The sequence below is a fragment of the Lepus europaeus genome, chromosome 4, assembly GCF_033115175.1.
Source record: "Lepus europaeus isolate LE1 chromosome 4, mLepTim1.pri, whole genome shotgun sequence".
Taxonomy (NCBI): domain Eukaryota; kingdom Metazoa; phylum Chordata; class Mammalia; order Lagomorpha; family Leporidae; genus Lepus; species Lepus europaeus.
In genome coordinates this window covers 93136648-93159446 of record NC_084830.1, presented here as the reverse complement: position 1 = coordinate 93159446, position 22799 = coordinate 93136648, and the positions used below count along the sequence as shown (strand labels likewise).

Here is a 22799-nt window from a genome sequence, read left to right as displayed (position 1 = left end):
TAGTCCAAGAAGGCATCCCCTATAACAGTGTCTTAGAGTGTATCCTGTACATTTACCTGTGTAGGTCTTTGATCCATCCTGAGTTGATTTTTGTATATGATAAGAAGACTGGACGTATTTCATTCATCTACCTATATACATCCAGTTTTGTCAGCACTATTTGTTGAAGAAAACTATTCTTTTTTTTTTCTTTTGACAGGCAGAGTGGACAGTGAGAGAGAGAGACAGGGAGAAAGGTCTTCCTTTTTTCCATTCGTTCACCCCCCATTGGCCACTGCGGCCAGCACACTGCGGCGGGCGCACTGCGCTGATCCAAAGCCAGGAGCCAGTTGCTTCTCTTGGTCTCCCATGCAGGTGCAGGGCTCAAGCACTTGGGCCATCCTCCACTGCACTCCCAGGCCACAGCAGAGAGCTGGACTGGAAGAGAGGCAACCGGGACAGAATCCAGCACCCCGACCGGGACTAGAACCTGGTGTGCCGGCGCCACAGGCGGAGGATTAGAATATTGAGCCACGGCACCAGTCGAAGAAGACTATTCTTACGCCACTGTATGGTCTGAGCAATTTGTCAAAAATCATTTGGCTGTATGTACGTGGATTAATTTCTGTGCTCTTTATTCTGTTCCATTGACCTATGCATCAGTTTTTATGCCAATACTATGCTGCTTTAATTACTATATCTTTGCAGCATGCTTTGAAAGTAGGGTATTATGATGCATCCAGCTTGATTTTTCTTCCTCAAGATATTTAACCTTTGGCTATTCTGGGTCTTTTGTGGTTCCATATGAATTTTAGAATTGTTTTTCTAATTCTGTAAAGAATGTCCATTGGTATTTTGATAGGAATTGTGTTGCATCTGTAGGTTGGTTTAGGTAGCATGGAATTTTGATTATATCGATTTTTCTAATCCATGAGTAAGGAATACCTTTCCTTTATTTTGTGTCTCCTTGATGATTCCTTGCATCAGTGTTTGACAGTTTTCATTGCAGAAATCTTTCAATTCTTTCTTTCAATTTATTCCAAAATATTTGATTTTTTGGGCTATTGTGAATGGCATTTCTTTCCTGATTTCTCTTGCTGTGAGTTCATCATTAACATACAAACAGCTACTGTGTTTTACGTTTATTCTGTAACCTGCAACTTTACTGAATTGGTTTATCAATTTTGGTGGGGTGTTTAGGATATTCCATGTATAATATCATATTATCTGCAAATATGGATAACGACTTCTTTTCCAATTTTGTTGCCCTTTATTTCTCTCTCCTCCCTGATTCTCTTGCTAAAACTTCCAGTACTGTATTGAATAAGAGTAGCAGAAGTGGACATCTTTGTCTTGTTCCAGATCTGAGAGAAAAATACCTTATTTTTCCTCATCCAGTATGATATTGGCTGTTGGTTTGTGATATGTAGCTTTTATAATTTTGAGGAATGTTCCTTCTATACCTAATTTGTGCAGGGTTATTTATCATTAAGGGATGTTGAATTTTATCAAATGCTTTCTCTGCATCTATTGAGATGACCATAAGGTTTTTATTCTTCATCTATTGATGTAATTTATGACATGTATTGATTTGCAAATGTTGAACCATCCTTGCATCTCTGAGATAAATCACACTTGACCGTGATATATGATTTTAATATGGTTTTTATATGATTTGCTAATATTTTATTGAGAATCTTTGCATCTATGTTCATTAAGGATATAGGTCTGTAGTTTTCTTTTTGTGTCACATCTTTGGTTTTGGAATCAAAATGATGTTGGCCTCATAAAAAGAGTTTGGCAGAATTCCTCCTTGTTCAAAATTTTGCAATAGTTTGAAGAGTATTAGAGTTACTTCTCCATTGAATGTTTTGTAGAATTCAGTAGGAAAGCCATCAAGTCTTAGACTTTTCCTTGATGGAAAACTTTTGGTTATTGCTTCAATCTCATAGCTTGTTATAGATCTGGTCAGGTTGTTTATATCTTCTTGATCTAATCTTTACACATTATATGAATCTAGACATTTATCCATTTCTTTGAAGTTTTCCAGTTTATTAGCATACAGTTCTTTGTACTAGTTTCTTTGATCCTTTTTATTTCAGTGGTATCAATGGTAGTATCTCCTTTTTCATCTCTAATTTTATTTATTTATTTGAGTTTTTTTCTCTCTTTTCTGTAAGCCTGGTTATCAGTATATTTCTTTTCTTTATCTTTTAAAAAACCAACTTTTGTGGGCCAGTGTTCTGATAAATTAAGTCTCTGCGCGCAGTGCTGGTATCCTATTATGGGCTCCAGTTCATGTCCTGGGTGCTCCTCTTCTGATCCAGCCCTCTGATGGTAGTCTGGGAAAGCAGTGGAAGATAGCCCAAGTGCTTGGGCAACTGCACCCATCTGAGTGACCTGGAGGAAGCTTCTGGCTTGTGGCTTCAGATTGGCCCAGCTCTGGCCTTTGCAGCCATCTGGGGAGGGAACTAGCAAATAGAGGCCTTTCTCTCAGTCTCCCTCTCTTTGTCTGTAACTCTACTCTGAAATAAATAAAATCTTTAAAGAAACCCACAACTTTCTGTTTTGTTGATCTTTTGTATTTTTTTTTATTTCAATTTCACTTATTTCTGCTCTGATTCTTATTATTTCTCATTTCCTGCTGATTTAGTTCTTGCTTTTCTAAGTCTTCAGGATATATCATTAGATTTTAATCTGAGACATTTTTCTTTTTTAATGTAAGCACTTAATGTTATAAGCTTCCCTCTTAATACTGCTTTTACTGTATCCCACAAGTTTTGATATGTTGTTTTCATTTTCATTTATTTCAAGAAAGTTTTTGATTTCTTTTTCAATTTCTTCAATGGCCCATTGATGGTCCAGTAGCATCTTGTGTAATTTCTAAGTATTTATGAGTGTTCTGTTGTTCTTACTGTTGATTTTTAGTTTTATTCCTTTATAGTCAGAGAACATACATGGCAGTATTTCAATCTTTTGAAATTTGCTTCAACTTAATTTGTGGTCTATCCTAAAAAATGTTCCACGTGCTGATGAGAAGAATGTGTATTCTGTAGCTGTTGAATGAAATGTTCTGTCAATGTCTGTTAGGTCCATTTGTTTGATAGCATGTTTCAACTCTGATATATCTTTATAGAATGTTTGTCACGTTGATCTGTCCATTGATGAAAGTGGATTGTTGAAATCACCTATTATTTGTTGGAGTCTGTCTCTCCTTTAAGTCTAATAGTATTTTTTGTATATATCTGAGTGATCTTGTGTTGGGTGCATATATATTTATGATTGTTACATCTTCTTGCTGAATAGAACCTTTTATCAAAATATAATGCCCTTCCTTATTCTTTTTACAGTTTTTGATTTAAAGTCTATTTTATCTGATATTAGGGTTGCTATATCTGCTGACTTTTGGCTTCCATTTGCCAGGCTTATCTTTTTCTAATGCTTCACTTTTCAGTCTGTGTGTATCTTTGTTTAAGAAGTGAGTTCCTTGTAGGCAGCATATTGTGGTGGATCCTGGTTTTTTATCCATTCAGCCAAACTACATCTTTTGGTTGGTGAATTTAACCCATTTACATTTAAGATTATTAATGATAGATAAGAACTAAAGTTTGTCATTTTATTGAGCCTACCTGCTCTGTTAGTGAATTTGGTGGTATCATGTGTTTTCATAATGCAGGATACCCTTCAGAATTTCTTATAAGGCTGGTCTGGTGATGGTGAATTATTTCAGTGTGCTTATCTGGAAAATACTTGTTTCTACTTAACTTTTAAAGGATAACTTTGGGAGAATATAATATTCCTGATTGGAAGTGTTTTTCTTCTTTTTTTAAAAAAATTTTTAGATTTATTTATTTATTTGAAAAGCAGAGTTCCACACAGAGAGAGAAGCAGAGGCAGAGAGAGAAGTAAAGAGTTGATGGAATAAAGGGTATCACTTGGTTTGTTGCTTAGTCTTTGATTCTGGTTGAGCCCAGGAGTGTAACCTCTGAGTTTTTTTTTTTTTTTTTTTTTTTTTTTTCATCTTAATCAATGTCAGCTGTGTCTATAGGTAACACTGTGGACTAGTTTACTGTGTCTCATAGGAATAGAAGTGTAAGGTTGATTATTAAGGTTGTCAAAAACATAAGCATTCATTCACTGACTCAAGGTTTTTGTTATTTAAAAATTTATAGATAAGCCCAGCTCCCAGGCCTGCAGGTGCAGGCCTGCCCTTCCTCCCGGGCTCCTCCAGGTCACTCACGCGGTTCCCACACGCGGCCACACGCGGCACAGAACCCTAAGTGCGATCATGAAGAATCGCCCAGAAGCGCGTGTTCAGCTTTGGCATACCTGGACTCCCCCTGCCCCACGCCTGCCTTGAGGCGGCGGCTGACGGCCCGGTGCTGGGGCTTGGACCACCGCCTGGGAGATCTGGATCGAGTTCCCGCCTTCGGCCAGGAGCCCCCACCCGACTTGGGCATTGGACCAGTGTACGGGGCCCAGCTCTCTCACACACAAAAAAAAAAACCTCCAGAAATGAAGTGGCTGGCGGTCCTCAGTCTCCGGCTCTACCTCCCCCGGTGGCTCGGTGGCTCACGTTTAGCTGGCACTCACAGAGTGGTCGGAGGCGCCCATTGCCTCCAGGTGGGCGTCCGCATGTAACCCCCCAGCCAACACGGCCGTCAGCCCCACGTGGCAGTTTCAGCTTAAGCACCCAGGTCCTGAGAAACCAAAGACAGGCTTCAAATGCCAGCAGCCACGAAAAAAAAAAAATTATAGATATTAAAAATTACAGATACAACAAGCTACAGATCTCCCAGGCCACCGGCCCTTTACCCTGGTAATCCTTAGGGGCATCAGTGTGCAGGGCATGTATTTCCTATGTTTGTGTTCCATTACTCTAGTCATATTCATTGTCTTATTACACATGAACAAAACCACCAAACAGGAGCCTGTATTGTGACATAGCCGGTAAAGCCATGGCCTGTGACGCTGGTATACATTATGGGTGTGGGTTCACGACCCAGGTGTTTCTTTTCAGACCCAAATCCATGCTAATACCCTGGAGAAAGCAGAGAAAGATGGCCCAAGTGCCGGGGCCCCATGCACCCATGTAGGGGACCCATAGGAAGCTCCTGGCTCCTGGTTTCTACCTGGCACGGCCCTGATTGTTGCAGTCATCTAGGAAGTGAACCAGTGGATGGAAGATCTCTCTTTCTCTCTTTGCCTCTTCCTCTCTTTCTCAGTAACTCTGACTTTCAAATAAATAAATAAATCTAAAAACAAACCAAATAAAAAGAAGTGGATTTGTTACGGATTTTTTAAACTATTGAATATTAGCAATTAATTAATCTGCCATTGACAAACCTAAATTATTGGTGATTAACACTAAGTGATACTGAGTGTAAGTGGAGAATTTCATTCTGGACTCCACTTCCTATGTCCTTAAAACAAAATATATAAATAAACAAATCACTTTTCTCCATATTTTGCTTCTTAAATTGTGGAGATTGAATTACGTGATCTTTAAGTACTATCCTTGCTTCTACAGTTTATAATAACAAAAACCTTCCAAAATAAAAATGCACAGGAAGGAGGTAGGGTTTATTTCCTCCTAAATGCCTTAAAAATGTTTCTGATAATGCGTTCTTCCAAATGCAGCATCCTATAATAAATCAGAAAGATTTATTATAGATACAGAAAGAGAATAAAAGACATTTCCTTTTTATATCCACAGGGAAAAATCACGTACCACAGTTGAACTCCTCTACTGGGACTGAAGCAACCGACTGCCCGTGGAGTCTTTGAGGATATTCACAGGTGGCAGCAGCCTGGGTTTGACCAGTTTGAGCATAGCCTTGTAGGAGCTCCCTCAGCCACAGCAGGTCACAGTCACAAATCAGAGCATTGGAGTCCAGACGCCTAGGCAAGCAGGCAAGAATTGCAACTGTTGAGTGACCATTAATTGCTAACCGCATCCTTGAGTAGAAATAGTTAACTTTCTCTAATTGCCCTGGCCCTTCACACTTTGCCTGCAGGATTTCTCTTCACCAGTAAACAGATTTTAAGAAATGCGTATTTAGTTGCCTGTCTTGCACAGAGTAAATCCACCTCCATATTAATGTTTTTCCAAAGCTACTTTAAGACTTGAAAAGCAGTTGCCACTTAGCATTTATTATAAATAAATAGCATAACATGTAGGCATGGAAATGCTGGCATTTGCAGGTAAAGAGCAGAGTCCCTATGATTTGGTGATGGTATTTTAACTTTTTCATAGGGAATACTTCAAAGGAATGGCAGAGGCTCCATGGCTCACAGAAGGCTTGCCAGTGTGCTTGTGGGTGATTCAGGCAGATAGCCCAAGCACTGGCCCTTTCTCTTGCAATCATTGAGGGCGTCAGTGTGCAGGGCACATGTCCCCTATGTTTGCAATTTGCCTTCATGATAGAGGCTGAACATACTAACAGGCCTGGCCAAAATGCCCCTTCTTGAATTGTCACAGATTGTTGCAGATGCTAGTGGGTAGCCACAGGCCCTTCGTATGTCTTGTAGAACTTCCTCATCTAGAATAGGAGGTACTTACTTTTTTCTCATCCTATTATTTTTTTCTCATCAAATAGAACTGAGTCTGATGGTTTATATCCCTCTTCTTTTCAAAAGTTGTGTATTGCGAAAGAGCAAAGAAGTGATTACTGATTCCTTTTCTCTCTCTCAAAGGTTAAAAAGGGGAGCTCTTGGAGAAAGGAATTCACAAGTCCATGCAAGAAAACGCCAGAGATAAAAGGATAATATGAACATATGTATGACAGGGAGGAGGGTTATGTTGCATAATATCTTATTATAATAAGTAATGCTCTATGTGACTTGAGAAAAATAGAAAATCTATGATTTTAAAAACTTTTAATCAAGAGTATAGAAGGAGGTCTTCAACAGTTCATGGAAAATGCATGTTATAAAAAAAACGGGTACAGCTTTCAAAGTGTTCTTGCACTGATGCAAACTTATCTTTTCATTCTGTTTTTTCATAATTATTTTTCAAGTATACTCATTCCTGAAAAGCTCTTAGTAAAACATTTGGGAAAATAAACAAAAATGAAATTTAAAAGAACTGATTTAGAAATAAGATTTAAAATCATCAAGCTATTTTAAATTTAGAATTTGCATAACATCAAGCTCCTGGAGCAGAAAAAGTCGAAAGTAATTATGCCATTCTTCATTTTGAGAATTTATTTTTTCTTTAAAAATTATACATTTCAATAAATTTTAAAAGATTCATTGTCTGAGTTTTACAGACACTCAGTTTATGAGTGTTGTATTTAAATTTTATTATATTACTCTGAAAAGGATGCCTACATGAAGTAGCTTTATTAAATTAAGAGAAAAAAACTTTCCTATACACATAGAAAATTAGGATGGCTGCTGCGGCACAGTAGTTGAGCCTCCGCTTGGGATGTTCACGTCCCATATCAAAGTGATGGTTCGAGTCCTGGTATCTCAGCTTCCAGTCCAGCATACTACTAATGCATCCCAGGAGGCAACAGATGATGGTACAAGTGCTTGGGCCTCTGTCACTCACAAGTCCTAGCTTCAGTCTGGTCCAGCTCTGGCTGTTGCAGGCATTTGGGAAGTGAAGTAGCTAGTGGAAAATCTGAGTATTTCAAATGAGTAATAAAAAGTCATTTTTGGAATATTGCCTACAGTTTAGAACAATGGGTGTTGAAAGTAAAAAGCTAAAGTAGACCATCAAGAAAGGTGGTTCTTATTAGCTATAGCAAACATTAGCAATACACTATATTTAAAATCGCTACCATTTTAAGCTTCGCCACTCAAAAGTGGTTTTTCTTTTTATTTATTTATAAGGAACACAAATTTGAAGAGTACAACTTTAGGAATATAGTTATTCTTCCCATCATACCTGCCCTCCCACCCACACTCTCATCCCTCCTCTTCCTCCCTCTCCCCTTGCCAGTCCAATTCTCCATTAAGATTCATTTTCAATTAACTTTGTATACAGGAGATCAACTCTACACTAAGTAAAGATTTCAACAATTTGCACACACACTATATCAAATATTACATCAAGTGTGAGAAAAAAAAAAAGACAACTACCTTCTGATAGTATATAGTCAAGAACCACCACTCTGGGGGCCAGTGCTGTGGCGCAGTAGGTTAATACTCCACCTGTGGCACCGACATCCCATATGGGTGCCTGTTCGAGTCCCAGCTGCTCCTCTTCTGATCCAGCTCTCTTCTATGTCCTGGGAAAGCCCAAGTACTTGGGCCGCTACACCCCCATGGGAGACTCGGAGGATCCTTGCTCCTGGCTTTGTATTGGCCCAGCTCCAGCTGTTGCAGCCATTTGGGGAGTGAACCAGTGGATGGAAGACCTTTCTCTCTGTCTCTCCCTCTCACTGTCTGTAGCTCGCTCTCTCTCTCAAATAAATAAATAAAATATTAAAACAACAAAAAAGAGTCACCATACTGAAATAACTACTTGGGCATATTTACTACTCAATGGACAACTTCAAATGGAAAAATTGTTTCAGGGATAGTAATCCTTTCTGTTTGAAAATAAAGTAATGCATCACCCATTCTTACATAAACCCTTTCAGGTAAAGATCACACAACACTCTGGAAGAGGCGTTTCCCTAATGCTCACAGTCCATCTGTGAGGAATGTGAGGAATTGTCATGAGTGACAAATGGTGTGGCATGGATGGAGAAGCCAGTGTCAGGTGACCTCCATGGAATCACATGGGACTCAAGCAGTGAAGGGACCCACACATGATTCACATTATTTTCTCTGCACCTCATGTGCTATGGGTACACTGATGCCCCCTGGTGGTTGAAAGACTTTTCTTGCAGAAGATAAGAGTTTGTTTGGTAGCAGGTGTAGTTCACTTACCAGCCCTCTATCACTCTCTTACACTCTGTTTTACTTGTGTAAATTAAGGCCTGAGTAGAACACATGTTTGAGTATTTGGAATAACTACATTGCTGGGGCCCAGTCCAAGATCAATCAGGATCTCATAGATTTTAGGGCAATTTGTTCAAACCATCTGCATGCCAGTTTCTCATCCATAAGACTGAAATTCCAACAATAAAACATAACTAACAAAATTATTTTAAAGCACTTGATATAAACATGGTGCATACATGTAAGTTACAAATCAGAACATCTCATTCAGTCTTCATGTTACTAGCAATGATTTATGCATGTATGTTTCAGCAATGGGTGAATGCTGTTTCAATAAATGTAAGAGATTAAAACAGAAAACCTGTTACTATGATTTTAAAGGAAGAATAATCCAGAAAGAGCAGAATAAGCTCAACAATGTAGCATCTCAAGATTCTGAAGTCTCAGATACCAAGCATAGCATTAAGAAATCTATATAGACAAGAAATATTGTACAGAAATTACAATTGCAAATTTATAGAGATGGTGACTCTAACTATAAGTGATGTCATAAATATACTAGAAGTAAAGCAGGGCAAGTTAAAAATATAACACAGTATTTCTCCCACCGCCCAAATGTAGAATCCTATGGCCCTGTTTCCAAATTTATTGGCATTTTGCATTTCCCACAGATGGTTAAAAATGAGGCTAGAAGGACCTGATGTCCCAAACAGCTGTTGCAGCTCAATTCACAATACTTAAGATTTGGAATCAACCAGATACCCATCAACCAATGACTAGATTAAGAAAATGTGTACGTATATTCTATGGAATATTGCTCAGCTATAAAAAAGAATGAAATCCTGTCTTTTACAACAAAATGGATGCAACTCAAAACTATTATACTTAGTGAAGTAAACTACTCCCAAGAAGACAAATACCATACATTTTCCTTGATCTGTGGTAACTAATAGAGTACAAAAAATGTAATATATAAATATTTGCAATTCAATCTGCATAAAACTATCACTGAGCAAAAATTCTTGAAAGGAAGTGGCTTAAAGTCTAAATGAACTTAATTATTATCTTATAATCCACACCGGAAATATTTAGATGTTACATTGTCATTGTTTGTATTTCATTGAAAGAAATTATGAATGACTAATTGACCAAAAAAACTGTATATGGGTGAAAAGGTCGTTCAATTATTCAATTATTGCTTATAGCCCCTGTATTTTTATGTGTTAAACTTCTTATTTGGTGAAGTATTTAGCCTTTTTACTGTAATGTAAATTTAAAATATGTTATCTCAAAAATTTTTAAAAAAGAGAGAAGTAAGGGTACAAGGAAGGAGGGAGGGAGGCAAGGAGAGAGGGAGGGAGGTTAAGAATATCATTATGTTTTTAGACTTGTATCTAAAATCATATTGAATCTGTTAAAATTTAATTAAAATGAAAATGAAAATGAAAAAAGTCTATGAAAGGGATCGGTATTAGAACAAAAATTTAAAAAAAAAACAACCTTATCAGGAAAAAAAAAGAACCATCAATGGAAGCCTCCATGAGTTTGAACACAAAGTGCACCTCCTAAGGAGAAGACTGTGAAGCAACACTGTGTGTGTCCACATACATGTTCCCATGCAAATAGGCAGTGTAGACTTGGAGAAATGAACTAGGAGTGGATGAATTGTCCTCTTGGTTATTTGTGTTCCTTTAAGGACAACCACTCCAGGCCTTATTTCAGGCATCAGTTGAACATGAATTTATGTTGCTCAGTGCTCTGATCTTACTTTATCTGAATACGCCCTTTCTCATGGACCTGTATACAGGCACTCAACAGAAGAAGATCAATAGCAACAAAAAGGACAGCTGTGTACACCCTTGTGGATTTCCTACCCCATGCTCCAAATTAGCATGGAGGAAGCTGGAGCTTATTTGTGCATAATGAAGAGGGGAAAAAAAAAGTCACACAAACCAGAATATCAACACCAACAATGGGAGTGGAGACAGATGGAGGGAAGGAGAACCCTTCACACAAAGGGATAGGAAGTAAGACAAATTGGAAACCAACAGACAATGGAGACCATGAGAGGATTGGATTTTGTCTTGCTTTAACTTGTTTAACATGGCAAGAAATAAACTATACTGTGCCCAACAAAGGACAACACAAGCCTGGTCAGGGGATAAGGCATTATCTGGAGTGCTTCACATTTCCTCTTTACTAAAATGTTACAAGACAAAGAACCTTACAAGTCTTTAGAGTTGACCAGCAAGGAAATGATCAGCTCAAAAGACTCCCATCTTCATTATTCTTGTTGACTATTACTTCTAAGAGAATGTGCGAAAGTTCAGTGGATTGTCCACATCCCCTATCTTCTGCAGTTAACAAAGCCACTTCCTGCCCAACACATGAGAATCACAATGGTCATCCATGGCAAAAGGAAATGAAGGCAATTGCTGGGATTTATTTATTTTGGAAAACGTTGCAAGGTTTTGTGTGTGTGTGCACTGGCATTCACTTACAGTCTTTTTAATGAATCCAAATGAGAAAAGCTCCCAGCTGGGATTTTAGATAATTTGTTGTTATGCAAAAATCTGAAAAATAAAAGATAAATTTTAATCACCACACAAGAATGATGAGATTGGGGAACACAAATTTGCTTTTGTTTTTTGTTTTGTGTTTGTTTGTTTGTTTGTTTTTACCTAATTGTGAACCAAGATTTTTTTTTTAAATTACTTTCATGACAAAGGGCAAATGAAAACCAGAGTGGTATTTATGCAAGCATTTGCTCTAAAGATTTACATGTATATATCTACCACTAGACTGATAGTTCTCACCTGTGGAAGGTCTTTTGAATTTTTACTTTATTTATTTGGCAACAACAAATGTGAAAGAAAAATTCATAAAACTTAACAGTTCACAATGCAAAAAATCAAAGTAAATAGGCAATAAATTCATCATTAGTACACAACATATATGCATGTAAATCAACACATTGTACATCTTGAATATATACACTGTTTATTTGTAAATTCAATATTTTTTCCACTGCTCAATAGACTAATCCTCTGCCTTGCGGCACCAGCACACCAGGTTCTAGTCCCGGTCGGGGCACCAGATTCTGTCTTGGTTGCCCTTCTTCCAGGCCAGCTCTCTGCTGTGGCCAGGGAGTACAGTGGAGGATGGCCCACGTGCTTGGGCCCTGCACCCCATAGGAGACCAGGAGAAGCACCTGGCTCCTGCCTTTGGATCAGCATGGTGCGCCAGCCACGGTGGCCATTGGAGGGTGAACCAACGGCAAAGGCAGACCTTTCTCTCTGTCTCTCTCTCTCACTGTCCACTCTCCCTGTCAAAAAATAAATAAATAATTAAAAATAAAGAATGACACAGTAAAAATATGACAGCAGACACCTGCAAATGAATGGTAACCAACTGGATCCTGTTATTGGCAATCTTTGCTTGTACTTCAGCTTAGTAGCCAAATATGGTTTTGCTTAATGATGGCCCCATTTGGCCATGTTGCAGTTGCTAGCTCACCAGTCATTCACCTGTTCTGTCTCAAACCATGCTTTCAAGCTAGAACCCAGGCTGGTGACAAAGAAGGACTTTTCTCAGGCTCCTGTGCCTCTGGAAGATAATGGAGGGCCGCAGAGGCAGAGGAGCCAGGCCATGTTGTATCTCCCCTGTCTGTCCACTTAGATGACCCAGCACTGCTGTGGGCTTCACAGATGCTGCCATCACTGTACCACCATGCTTAGAACTGGAAGTATTATAATAGGAGAAGTCACCAGGTACAGAGTGTCTGGTCACTAGGACCTCTGAATGCGTTTTCAACTGGACACACTTGAAGGAAGAGAGGAAAACAGAAATACAGAAAAATTAAAAGATACATTTTTTAAAGCTTTTATTTAGTGAATATAAATTTCCAAAGTACAGCTTATGGGTTACAATGGCTTCCCCGCCCCCCATAACTTCCCTCCCACCCGCAACCCTCCCCTCTCCCGCTCCCTCTCCCCTTCCATTCACATCAAGATTCATTTTCAATTCTCTTTATATACAGAAAATCAGTTGAGTATATATAAAGCAAAGATTTCAACAGTTTGCCCTCACATAGCAACACAAAGTGAAAAATACTGTTAGAGTACTAGTTATAGCATTAAATAACAGTGTACAGCACATTAATGACAGAGATCCTACATGATATTTTTTTTAAAAATCGATTTTCTATGTAATTTCCAATTTAACACCAAGTTTGTTTTTTTTTCATTTTCAATTATCTTTATATATAGGAGATTGATTCAGTATATACTAAGTAAAGATTTCATCAGTTTGCACCCACACAGAAACACAAAATGTAAAAATACTGTTTCAGTACTAGTTATAGCATTACTTCACATTGGACAACCCATTAAGGACAGTTCCCACATGGGACGTAAGTACACAGTGACTCTTGATGTTGATTTAACAATTTGACACTCTTGTTTATGGGGTCAGTAATCTCCCTAGGCTCTAGCCATGAGTTGCTGAGGCTATGGAAGCCTTTAGGGTTCACCGACTTCGATCTTATTCCGACAGGGTCATAGTCAAAGAAAAGATACATTTTTAATCACCCCACACCCTTTCTTGTGACTCAACAAAATGAGCATAAGTAAGCAAAGTGTATCTACAAAAGTTTCTCAATGAGCTCCATCCAGTCTGTTCCTGAGTCCTACTCCATGACTAATGCCCTCCTGTCAAAGTTAAGTCCTGGATCATCTGTCTTGTTTTCTTAGAAGTGTTATGTTTTCAACTTTCTTTTGATTATTTTACCAATTTTGGGTTAAAGTAAAGGGGAGTAACTGAGCTGGAGCCAAAATCTTTTTATGATTTCAGAGAGCTGAATTTCACAGATACATATCTGAAAAGAGATTTGTTTTTCCCTGATCTTTCCTATTCTGATTCCCTGATTCTCTAGCAGTGGCTAGAGAAGAAATCATGATGGAAGAAATTACAAGTTGTTGACAAAGATCCTCTTGTCTATCCACCTCTGCTCATTTTCTCCAGAGCTCTTTTCCAAATAAATCTGACTTTTTGGGTTTCCATGTCCTCTCAACTGCCTAATTTTAATAAGAATTGTGTGTGCTCACATCAGAGCCTGCATTCTCAGAATCTAATCAAATACCTCATGCCCTAGCATCCTCAGGCAATGACTGAGCATCCTGGCAAGTCCTCAGTGAGAATCGTCTTAGATCAGTTGGCCAGAATCCCTCTGATCCCTGCTGATTCCTCTTGATAACTGTCCATCCACTGGCACTCTGCTCCTTCACTATACATTTCTTTTCTTTTCTTTTTTTCTTTTTTCTTTTTTTTTCCCCCACAGGCAGAGTGGACAGTGAGAGAGACAGAGAGAAAGGTCTTCCTTTTCCTTTGGTTCACCCCCCAGTGGCTGCTGCGGCCAGCGTGCTGCGACCGGCACACCACACTGATCCCAAGGCAGGAACCAGGTGCTTCTCCTGGTTTCCCATGGGGTGCAGCGCCCAAGCACTTGGGCCATCCTCCACTGCACTCCCGGGCCACAGCAGAGAGCTGGACTGGAAGAGGGGCAACCGGGACAGAATCTGGCGCCCTGACCGGAGGATTACGTGGAGAATTAGCCTACTGAGCCGCGGCGCTGGCCTTGACTATACATTTCTATTCAGCCTGTTTGCCTTTGCTCATTCAGAGTTGAGCCCCATCTCTCTCCCCCACTGCAAAAACTTCACAGTAGCCCTTCTACCTCTCACTATGTGCCACATGAAGGAAGTTTCTTTGCCATACTTTAGCAAGTACCATTGAGTAGTTTTTGTTGTTGTTAACAGTGTACAGACAGATGTCACAGTGATTCACAGTTTCTACCACGAGCCCTAGTCCTTTTGTCATTTCTTTAAGCCAAGGAACATTGGAACAGAGTTTCATGATGGAGAAATAGCTTGTAGCATATTGCAGCTGAACACTGGGCCTTGGAGAATTTATACCTGCATTGCTTTTGCTAGGCTGCAAGCATATTTCATTATTTTACAAATAGTGAAGTTCTACACAATAGTAACAGTAAAAAAGACTTATTCATTCTTTAGGCTAGAAATTACATCAATAATCAGAGACTGAATGATGTTTTCTATTTCCTAATCCAAGCAGACTCAAACTAATTGTTTAACAAGCCAAACAAATCAGTAGATAAGTAAAATATTTCTATCATCACAGAATTTTGAAACAAGGTATGTAAATATTTGAAAACCATTGGTGGAATTTTTTCTTAATTATATACAAATGGTGACAAAATATCCAAATATTATTTCAACATTTACTTTATGGCTATTTATTATGATCCCAAATCACGACATTATTACTACTTCACTATTTTTATAGCTGTTTAATTTCAAGAAGTCTAAACTGCTCTAAACCTCTTTACTTCACCTATAAAATGAGGAAGAATTATAATAATTAATATCATTATTTATCTCTCAAAACACAGTCCAAGTGACAATGTTGAAAACCATACTATTGGGCCCCAGCATTGTGGAGTAGAGGGTTAAGCTGTTGCCTGCACTGCCAGCATCCCATATGGGTACCAGTTTGAATCCCATATGCTCTACTTCCAATCCAGCTTGCTGCTAATACACCAGGAAAGCAGTGGAAAATGGCTGATGTGTTTTGGCCCCTGCATCCATATGGAAGACCCAGATGGTGTTCCAGGCTCCTGGTTTCAGCCTGACCCTGTGGTTATTTGGATGAATGGAAGATATTTCTCTCTCTCTCTCTTTCTCACTCTCTGCTTTTGTAAGAAGTAAATAAACCTTTAAAAGAATAAATACATAAATAAAACCAGAGTAGTGGTATAGCAGTACTGTTTTGCAAAGTGCAAAAATGTATGTTTGTAGTTACTTTTTTCCCATTTCTTCTTTTCAACTTCCTTGAAGTTAATCAAAAACAATTCCCTAAGGTATTTGTTGATATCTGCCTATAGAAACACTTTGATTGCTTTACTCCCAAAAACCACCTAAAAAGTACTTCTTCCTGGATTGAAAATTTGGTGTAATTATTTATTGCTTATGTCTTCTGTCAAAGATGCTTGGTCTGAAAATATTTTACTGATAACTTCTGCAAGGAATTTCATTCAAAAACCTTTCTCTTTCCCTTATCAGAAATATATAGGCTATCAAAAAAGCTGTTAGGAATGAGTTTTTTTTTCCCGAAAAAGGTTTTGAAAAATGAAAGCAAGTCTGCTGTCTGAGGTTTATATTGATGTTTCAAAATGGACCCTCTGAAAATCCAGGAGACCTCTGAGAAGTAGGGAAAACTTCCTGCTCACATGCTTCTCCTGGAGAAACTTTGCCTGGGCTCTAGTGAAGTATCGCCCAAGAGAAGGCTGCAGTTCCCAGTCTCTTTGACTGCAAACCCACAATCGTCACTTTGTGGATTACCAAGCAACAATATTGTTTGGATTGCCAAATCAGGGAAACCAAGTAGCTTCTCATGAACCCTGTATGACCTTTCTAGACACAGAATACCAAGAGTTTTCTTCCTATTGACATAGTTTCATCTCATATTTTAAAGACTGAATCATTGAACAGTCAACAAGAAGTATGCAAAGGATAAATTATTGCTGGATGCTGTCAGTGTGACAGGTGATCAAAAGGAGCTGGCTTCATCAAGAATGTCCATACTTTCACTAATCTGAAATTCACAAATAGCATGGAGGAGAAAACAGCCAAGTAGTAATGTTCTTCATACCAATCATGAATTATTAAGCAAAAAGTGTAAATTAGGTAATATTTGATGCTATCTCTATTCTGCCTATGCACCAAGTTATAAATCAGCTTGAACATTTCAACCCATATGGCTCTACCAAATGTGCATAGATTCTCTTGGTGAGCAATGTAATAATGACTAATTTGTCATCTTTCAAGATGGCTTATCTACTGGAGAAAAATTTAACTTTGTTACAGCACCAGGATTTTCACATAAATTCTTCCACTCATAAAAGAGAGGAAGGTGCAGTCTTCCTGCCCTGTATTGGTCTCATGTCTCCACTGAATAGAATATCCTCACATAAGAGATAGAGCTTGATACTTACAAATTTAGTGCAAGAGGCCATTTATCAGGGGATAGCATTCTGACACAGTAGGTTAATATTCCCCACTGCAGCACTGGCATCCCATATGGGTGCTGGTTCTAGTCCTAGCTGCTTCTCTTCTGACCCAGCTTTCTGCTATTGCCTGGGAAACCAATAGAAGATGGCCCAAGCAAGATGACGGAATAGGAAGGGAGCACACTGATAGTCCAGGAAGAGACAGTTTAATAAAAGTGGAGTTACTGCAGGTTCAAGGAAGAGGAGGGAAAGAAACAGCAGAGGAAACTCTTCCGGAACTAGTGATTCACAGTGGACCTGCGTGGAGAGCATGGGAGCCTAAGTTCAGGACACCAGTGGCAGAATCAACACACCAGTGCTGGAACGAGAGGTGAGCCAAATCTCAATAGCCCGAGACACCAGCGGGAAAGTGGAAAGAGGAGACTAGAGGGAACAAGGCTTGAAACTCCATGGGGAAAAGTTCACCAGGCTAACTAGAAGAGACAGAGGAAAAAAAAAGTGACCAATACGGACATGAGTTTCTCTCTCTCTGCTCACCTCTCAAAGGCGAGCAAGACAAAGAGCAGGGGCCATTTTGGACATATGTCATAAGCAGGGCGACCTCAGGTCTGCACCGGCCCTGAGCCTAGCAGAAAAACCTGACTCTGGGGGGGGTGAAATAACAGGAGATTAGGATCTAACTTGGCAACCCAGTGGGAGACTGCAGGAGAATTTGAGCCCACACTGAGGGCAGCACAGATTCCCTGTGTGGTCCTTGGGAAAGAGCTTCCAATCTCTGGCTCCTGTGGGTATATCATTCACCTGCTAACTACCTCCAATTCCATTCAGCTGTGCGGAATTACTTCCCTTTTGAAAAAGAAAGAAAGGAAGAAAGGAAGAAAGGAAGAAAGGAAGAAAGAAGAGAAAGAAAGAAAGAAAGAAAGAAAGAAAGAAAGAAAGAAAGAAAGAAAGAAAGAAAGAAAGAAAGAAAGAGAAAGAAAGAAAGATTTACCATGCCTAACCTGGGAGTGTCACCTTTGGCACACCCTCAACCCTGAGGAACCAAACACAGCTCTCAGTCCACACTCATCTCAAGTCTCTAAGGCTCCATCAAAAGCAGACAACCCACTTAATCTAGACTCATAGTATAACAAGAAAAAACACCACAGTGAAGAAACCAAATATCTCCAACATGCCAAACAACAAACGCAAAAACCAAGGTAACAAGAACAAGGAATACACTATGACGCCCCCAAATGAAAAAGACACCCCAACTCAAGATCATGAAGATGATGAGATAGAAGAAATGCAAGAAGCGGATCTCAAAAAATTGATAAGAACATTAAGAAGTTCTCAAAAACAGATTCTTGAACTACAGAAATCCTTAAAGGACAAGATAGAAAATCTCTCTCAGGAAAATGAAATATTAAGGAGGAATCAAAATGAAATGCAGAAACTGGTAGAACAGGAAACTGTGATAGTGACAAGAAATCATAATGAAATGAAGAATTTAATAGATCAAATGACAAACACATTAGAGAGCCTTAAAAACAGAATGAGCGAAGCAGAAGAGAGAATATCAGACTTAGAAGACAGAGAACAGGAAAGTATACAGTCAAACCAAAGAAAAGAAGAAGAAATCAGAAATCTAAAAACATTGTTGGGAATCTACAGGATACTATTAAAAACCAACATTCAGGTTCTAGGAGTTCCTGAAGGCATGGAGAGAGAGAAAGGATTAGAAGGCCTTTTTAGAGAGATACTTGCAGAGAACTTCCAAGGTCTGGAGAAGGACAGAGACATCCTAGTACAGGAAGCTCACAGAACCCCTAGTAAACATGACCAAAAGAGATCTTCACCACGACATGTTGTAATCAAACTCACCACAGTGAAACAGAAAGAAAAGATTCTAAAATGTGCAAGAGAGAAACATCAGGTTACTCTCAGAGGATCTCCAATTAGACTCACAGCAGACTTCTCATCAGAAACCCTACAAGCTAGAAGGGAGTGCCGAGATATAACACAGGTACTAAGAGAGAAAAACTGCCAGCCCAGAATATTATATCCTGCAAAGCTCTCATTTGAAACTGAAGGTGAAATAAAGACTTTTCATAGCAAACAGAAACTGAAAGAATTTGTCACCACTCGTCCTGCCCTGCAAAAGATGCTTAAAGATGTGTTACACACAGGAACACAGAAACATGGTCACCAATATGAAAGAAGGTAAAGGAAGGAAACCTCACAGCAAAAGATCACAGGAAGCTCAATTTCTCTTTGACATAGAATTAAAATCTGATTCTCTGTTAAAGCCATGTGTTAAAGTAATCTATTATGATCTCTTGATGTCTGTAAAATTCTAATTGTTCAAAAACAGCTGAATTTTTATTAAGAGCTTTGGATAATTTAAATATGTGCTTATTTTCAAAGATTTGAATAATCAACTTGTAACAACGATCAAATTTGGTCTATATTATGTCATGATTTTAAGGAATCTTATTTCAACCAGATATTTTGGATTTTGAGCCTTCTTGGCATTCTTGGCAGGCATTCAGAAAATCAAAGTTTCAAACAATCTGAACTCTAAAATTTCCAGTAAATCTTGGACTTTGGTATTTTCAGGTTGGGCCCAACTGAAAAAATTGAAGGACCTATGTCTCCCATCTTATAGAGACACTAACTAATCAGGCTATTTGGATTATTTTAAAATAACTGTCAAGATGTGATGTGGTACCAAACTTTAAGTTTCTATAATGGAAAATGCTATTAATACAAATGTTTGAGAATTAAAAAGTCTAATGATCTTGTGTTACTAGACATGATAGTTATCTTAATGAGAAATCACCAGAGTCCTCAAGGGTTAAATACTTGTAAAATCCTACAGGTGCTTTCAAAAATACTGTGAAGTAAGCAAGTGCCTCTTGTTGGCTGATGAGATTATAATTTTAAACATGGCAACTTCAAGTCTTTTGTCATCCACAGTTATATATGATTTGATGATCATAAAACTAAAGTGTTGTTGGTTCTGTGTTTAGCTGTCCTCCTATAGGTTCCTATGGACATTTTCCAGCCACTTCTATTGTATTCAGTACTTTGGGATGGCTCTGTAAACAGATGAAGCCAATAATGTATTAACAGTACCAACTGAGAGAAAGTATGGTTAACTGAGGTTACTAAAAACAAAAAGCAATTCAAATCAATTGGCAATCTACAAAAAGAGTTAAAGATTTTAAAAGCTATTATTAAAATTGCTATATTGGTCTATTATGCTATATTATATGTGTGTACATATTGTATGTCCACATGGGGAAATTTTATTAAGAGTTTTATTTTAAATGGCTTATAGATAAGATTGTCCATAAATTTAAGCTGCTAAAATTAATCAAAGATACATTCTAATTCGTGTGACCTGAATCTGTGTATCATATGTTTTAGACTTGTTGGTAGAAAGAAACTAAAAACATTTTAGATGGTTGTGCTTAAGTTTACTGGTTAAACAATCTACACCATGTTAGATATTTAAGAGGTGTTTCCAAATACATGAATCTTAAAATTTATAGAAGGCATTGGACCTTCTGATAAATGTTTTCTTAAGCTGTTATCTAATGGTTGAAACTGTTTGCTATGTTTTCATGTGATATTGCTGTTGTCAGCAAGCGATCCAGGACTTGCTCCCTCATTTCTCTATTCTAAGCCCAACTTGTTCTTTCATTTCTCTATTCTCCTCAAGGAAGGAAACTAATTCTATTATGAAGGAATCTGTAGGACGCACAATTTAATCTTTAGACCTTATAAAGGAGATGGCTAACATTTGTCTGTAATAGCATAGCCAAAATAAGAGCTTAAATTATAATCTCATCACTAGATTCACTTTGCCATCAGTGAAGTAAACAGTAAGTAGAAAAAACCTCCCTTTCAGACCAAAGGGAAAGAAAGTTTTAAAGTGAGAATATAATTTTCCTCATGGGCATTGTCTACCTTAGAAAAACTACTACAGAACATGCCTGTGACTATAGACTTGTAGTTCAGGCCACTGAAGATTAGAGATGGGACTTGGGCACTCCCTTGACTTGCATCCTCTGGTCTGCTTTAACACGAACCAGGAGGAAAAGAAAGCTAGGCATCAGAAGCAATGGGTGGCAGGCCTATTAATGACTGATCTGTACAGGGATCTGTCCTCAAGGAGACCCAACAGGCCAGTCCACTGCAGTGGCTTTCAATTTGGTAAGCCTGGACTTCAGCAGAAGTCAGCTTGTGAAGAGCCCTGGCAGCTCTGGCAAGAGTTGGATCACTGAAAATGGACCTACCCTGGAGTCAAAGGATGCCCAGGTCAGCGCCACAGATCTTACTGGCTCTAAGCTGAAAAGCCCTTCACTCAGCCCAATTTCCAAAGTGACCACTGCAGCTGAGGGGATGGTCAAGTAGGGTCAGCAACATTGCAGGCAGAACTGTAAATTTCTTGTTAGAGATGCCACCTGCCTTTACCTGGCCAGCTCTCCTCCCAGGCCAGCTAAGTAATGAAAGTCAACAGAGTGCCTTCCCCTAGGAGGTTCACACCTCCCTTAGGATATACCCCATGTGAAGAGATAGATAGGTCTGGGCCTCTTAACTTACAAGGCCTAAAGCCCACCAGATTATTACCAAGCCCCTTCTGTCAGATTCTATTTGCCTCTCAGTCAGAAATCTTAATTGTAGCTTAGACAGCACCTTTTTAGCTCCTCTAATAATGACTCTGTCCTTTGTTCTAGACCCTGTCTTACGCACTTGGGTCTCATTCCTTTGTAATCATAACCTCTACTCTACCACCAATGGCTCTACTCCCAACCTGTGTGTACTGATGGTCCTCTTCCCCACTTAATGCTGTATAATTGTTCAGACCTGGTTAATGCCACTCTTAGGATCATTGGTTACTATCCTCACCCTGTCTTTTATGACCTTGTCTAAATATGATCAGAGTCGGCAAACTTGGAAGGCTTCCATAGCCTTTGCAACTCATGACGACAGCCTATGGTGGTTACCGGTGCCATAAACTAGAGTGTCAATTTGTTGGGTCAACAACAGGTGTCACTGTGCACTTGCTCCTCATGTGGGATCTCTGTCCTTATTGTGCTGTTCATTGTGACTAATGCTATAACTAGTACTCAAACAGTATGTTTCACTTTGTGTTTCTATGTGGGTGCAAACTGTTGCAATCTTTACTTAATATATATTAAATTGATCTTCTGTATATACAGATAATTGAAAATGAATCTTGATGTGAATGGAAGGGGAGAGAGAATGGGAGAGGGGAGGGTTGAGGGTGGGAGGGAAGTTATGGGAGGGGGAAACCATTGTAATCCATAAGCTGTACATTGGAAATTTATATTCATTAAATAAAAGTTAAAAAAAAGAAGATGGCCCAAGTGTTTGGGCCCCTGAACCTGTGTGGGAGACCTGGAAGAATCTCGTGGCTCCTGGCTTCATATCGGCCCAGCTCCAGTCTTGCAGCCATCTGGGGAGTTAACTAGGAAATGGAAGACCTTTCTCTCTGTCTCTCTCTCAAACTGTCTGCAATTCTACCTCTCAAATATAAATAAATAAATAAATAAATAAATAAATAAAGAAGCCATTTATCCAAACACACCAAAAAGAAATGAACCCTAGAGATCATGGAGGTGCTGTTGAATGCACATTGGTTGGTGATGTGAGGCTGCAGGCAAGGCCATGCTACATTTGTTTTGATTCAGAAATTCTTTAAGAGAATAATCTTAAATTTAAAACATCACTCCATGAACAAATTCCAAGGTCTCAAGGAGAAGAATTCTGTGAACTAGGTGTGCAAATTTACCTCTGTCTCTTTTAAGACTCCATGGCAATAATAGCC

General features: G+C 38.8%; 1 protein-coding gene across 1 annotated transcript in view; it reads right to left on the bottom strand.

Annotated features, from left to right (window-relative positions):
• The window catches only part of PXDNL (peroxidasin like), a 547360-nt gene that overhangs the window by 158115 nt on the left and 366446 nt on the right, over window positions 1-22799 (bottom strand). Inside the window, exons 6-7 of the mRNA XM_062189595.1 lie at window positions 11376-11447; window positions 5711-5880 (exon numbers count right to left, since the gene is read on the bottom strand). Coding sequence (XP_062045579.1) covers window positions 5711-5880; window positions 11376-11447 — 242 coding nt within the window. The remainder of the gene's footprint in view (window positions 1-5710; window positions 5881-11375; window positions 11448-22799) is intronic.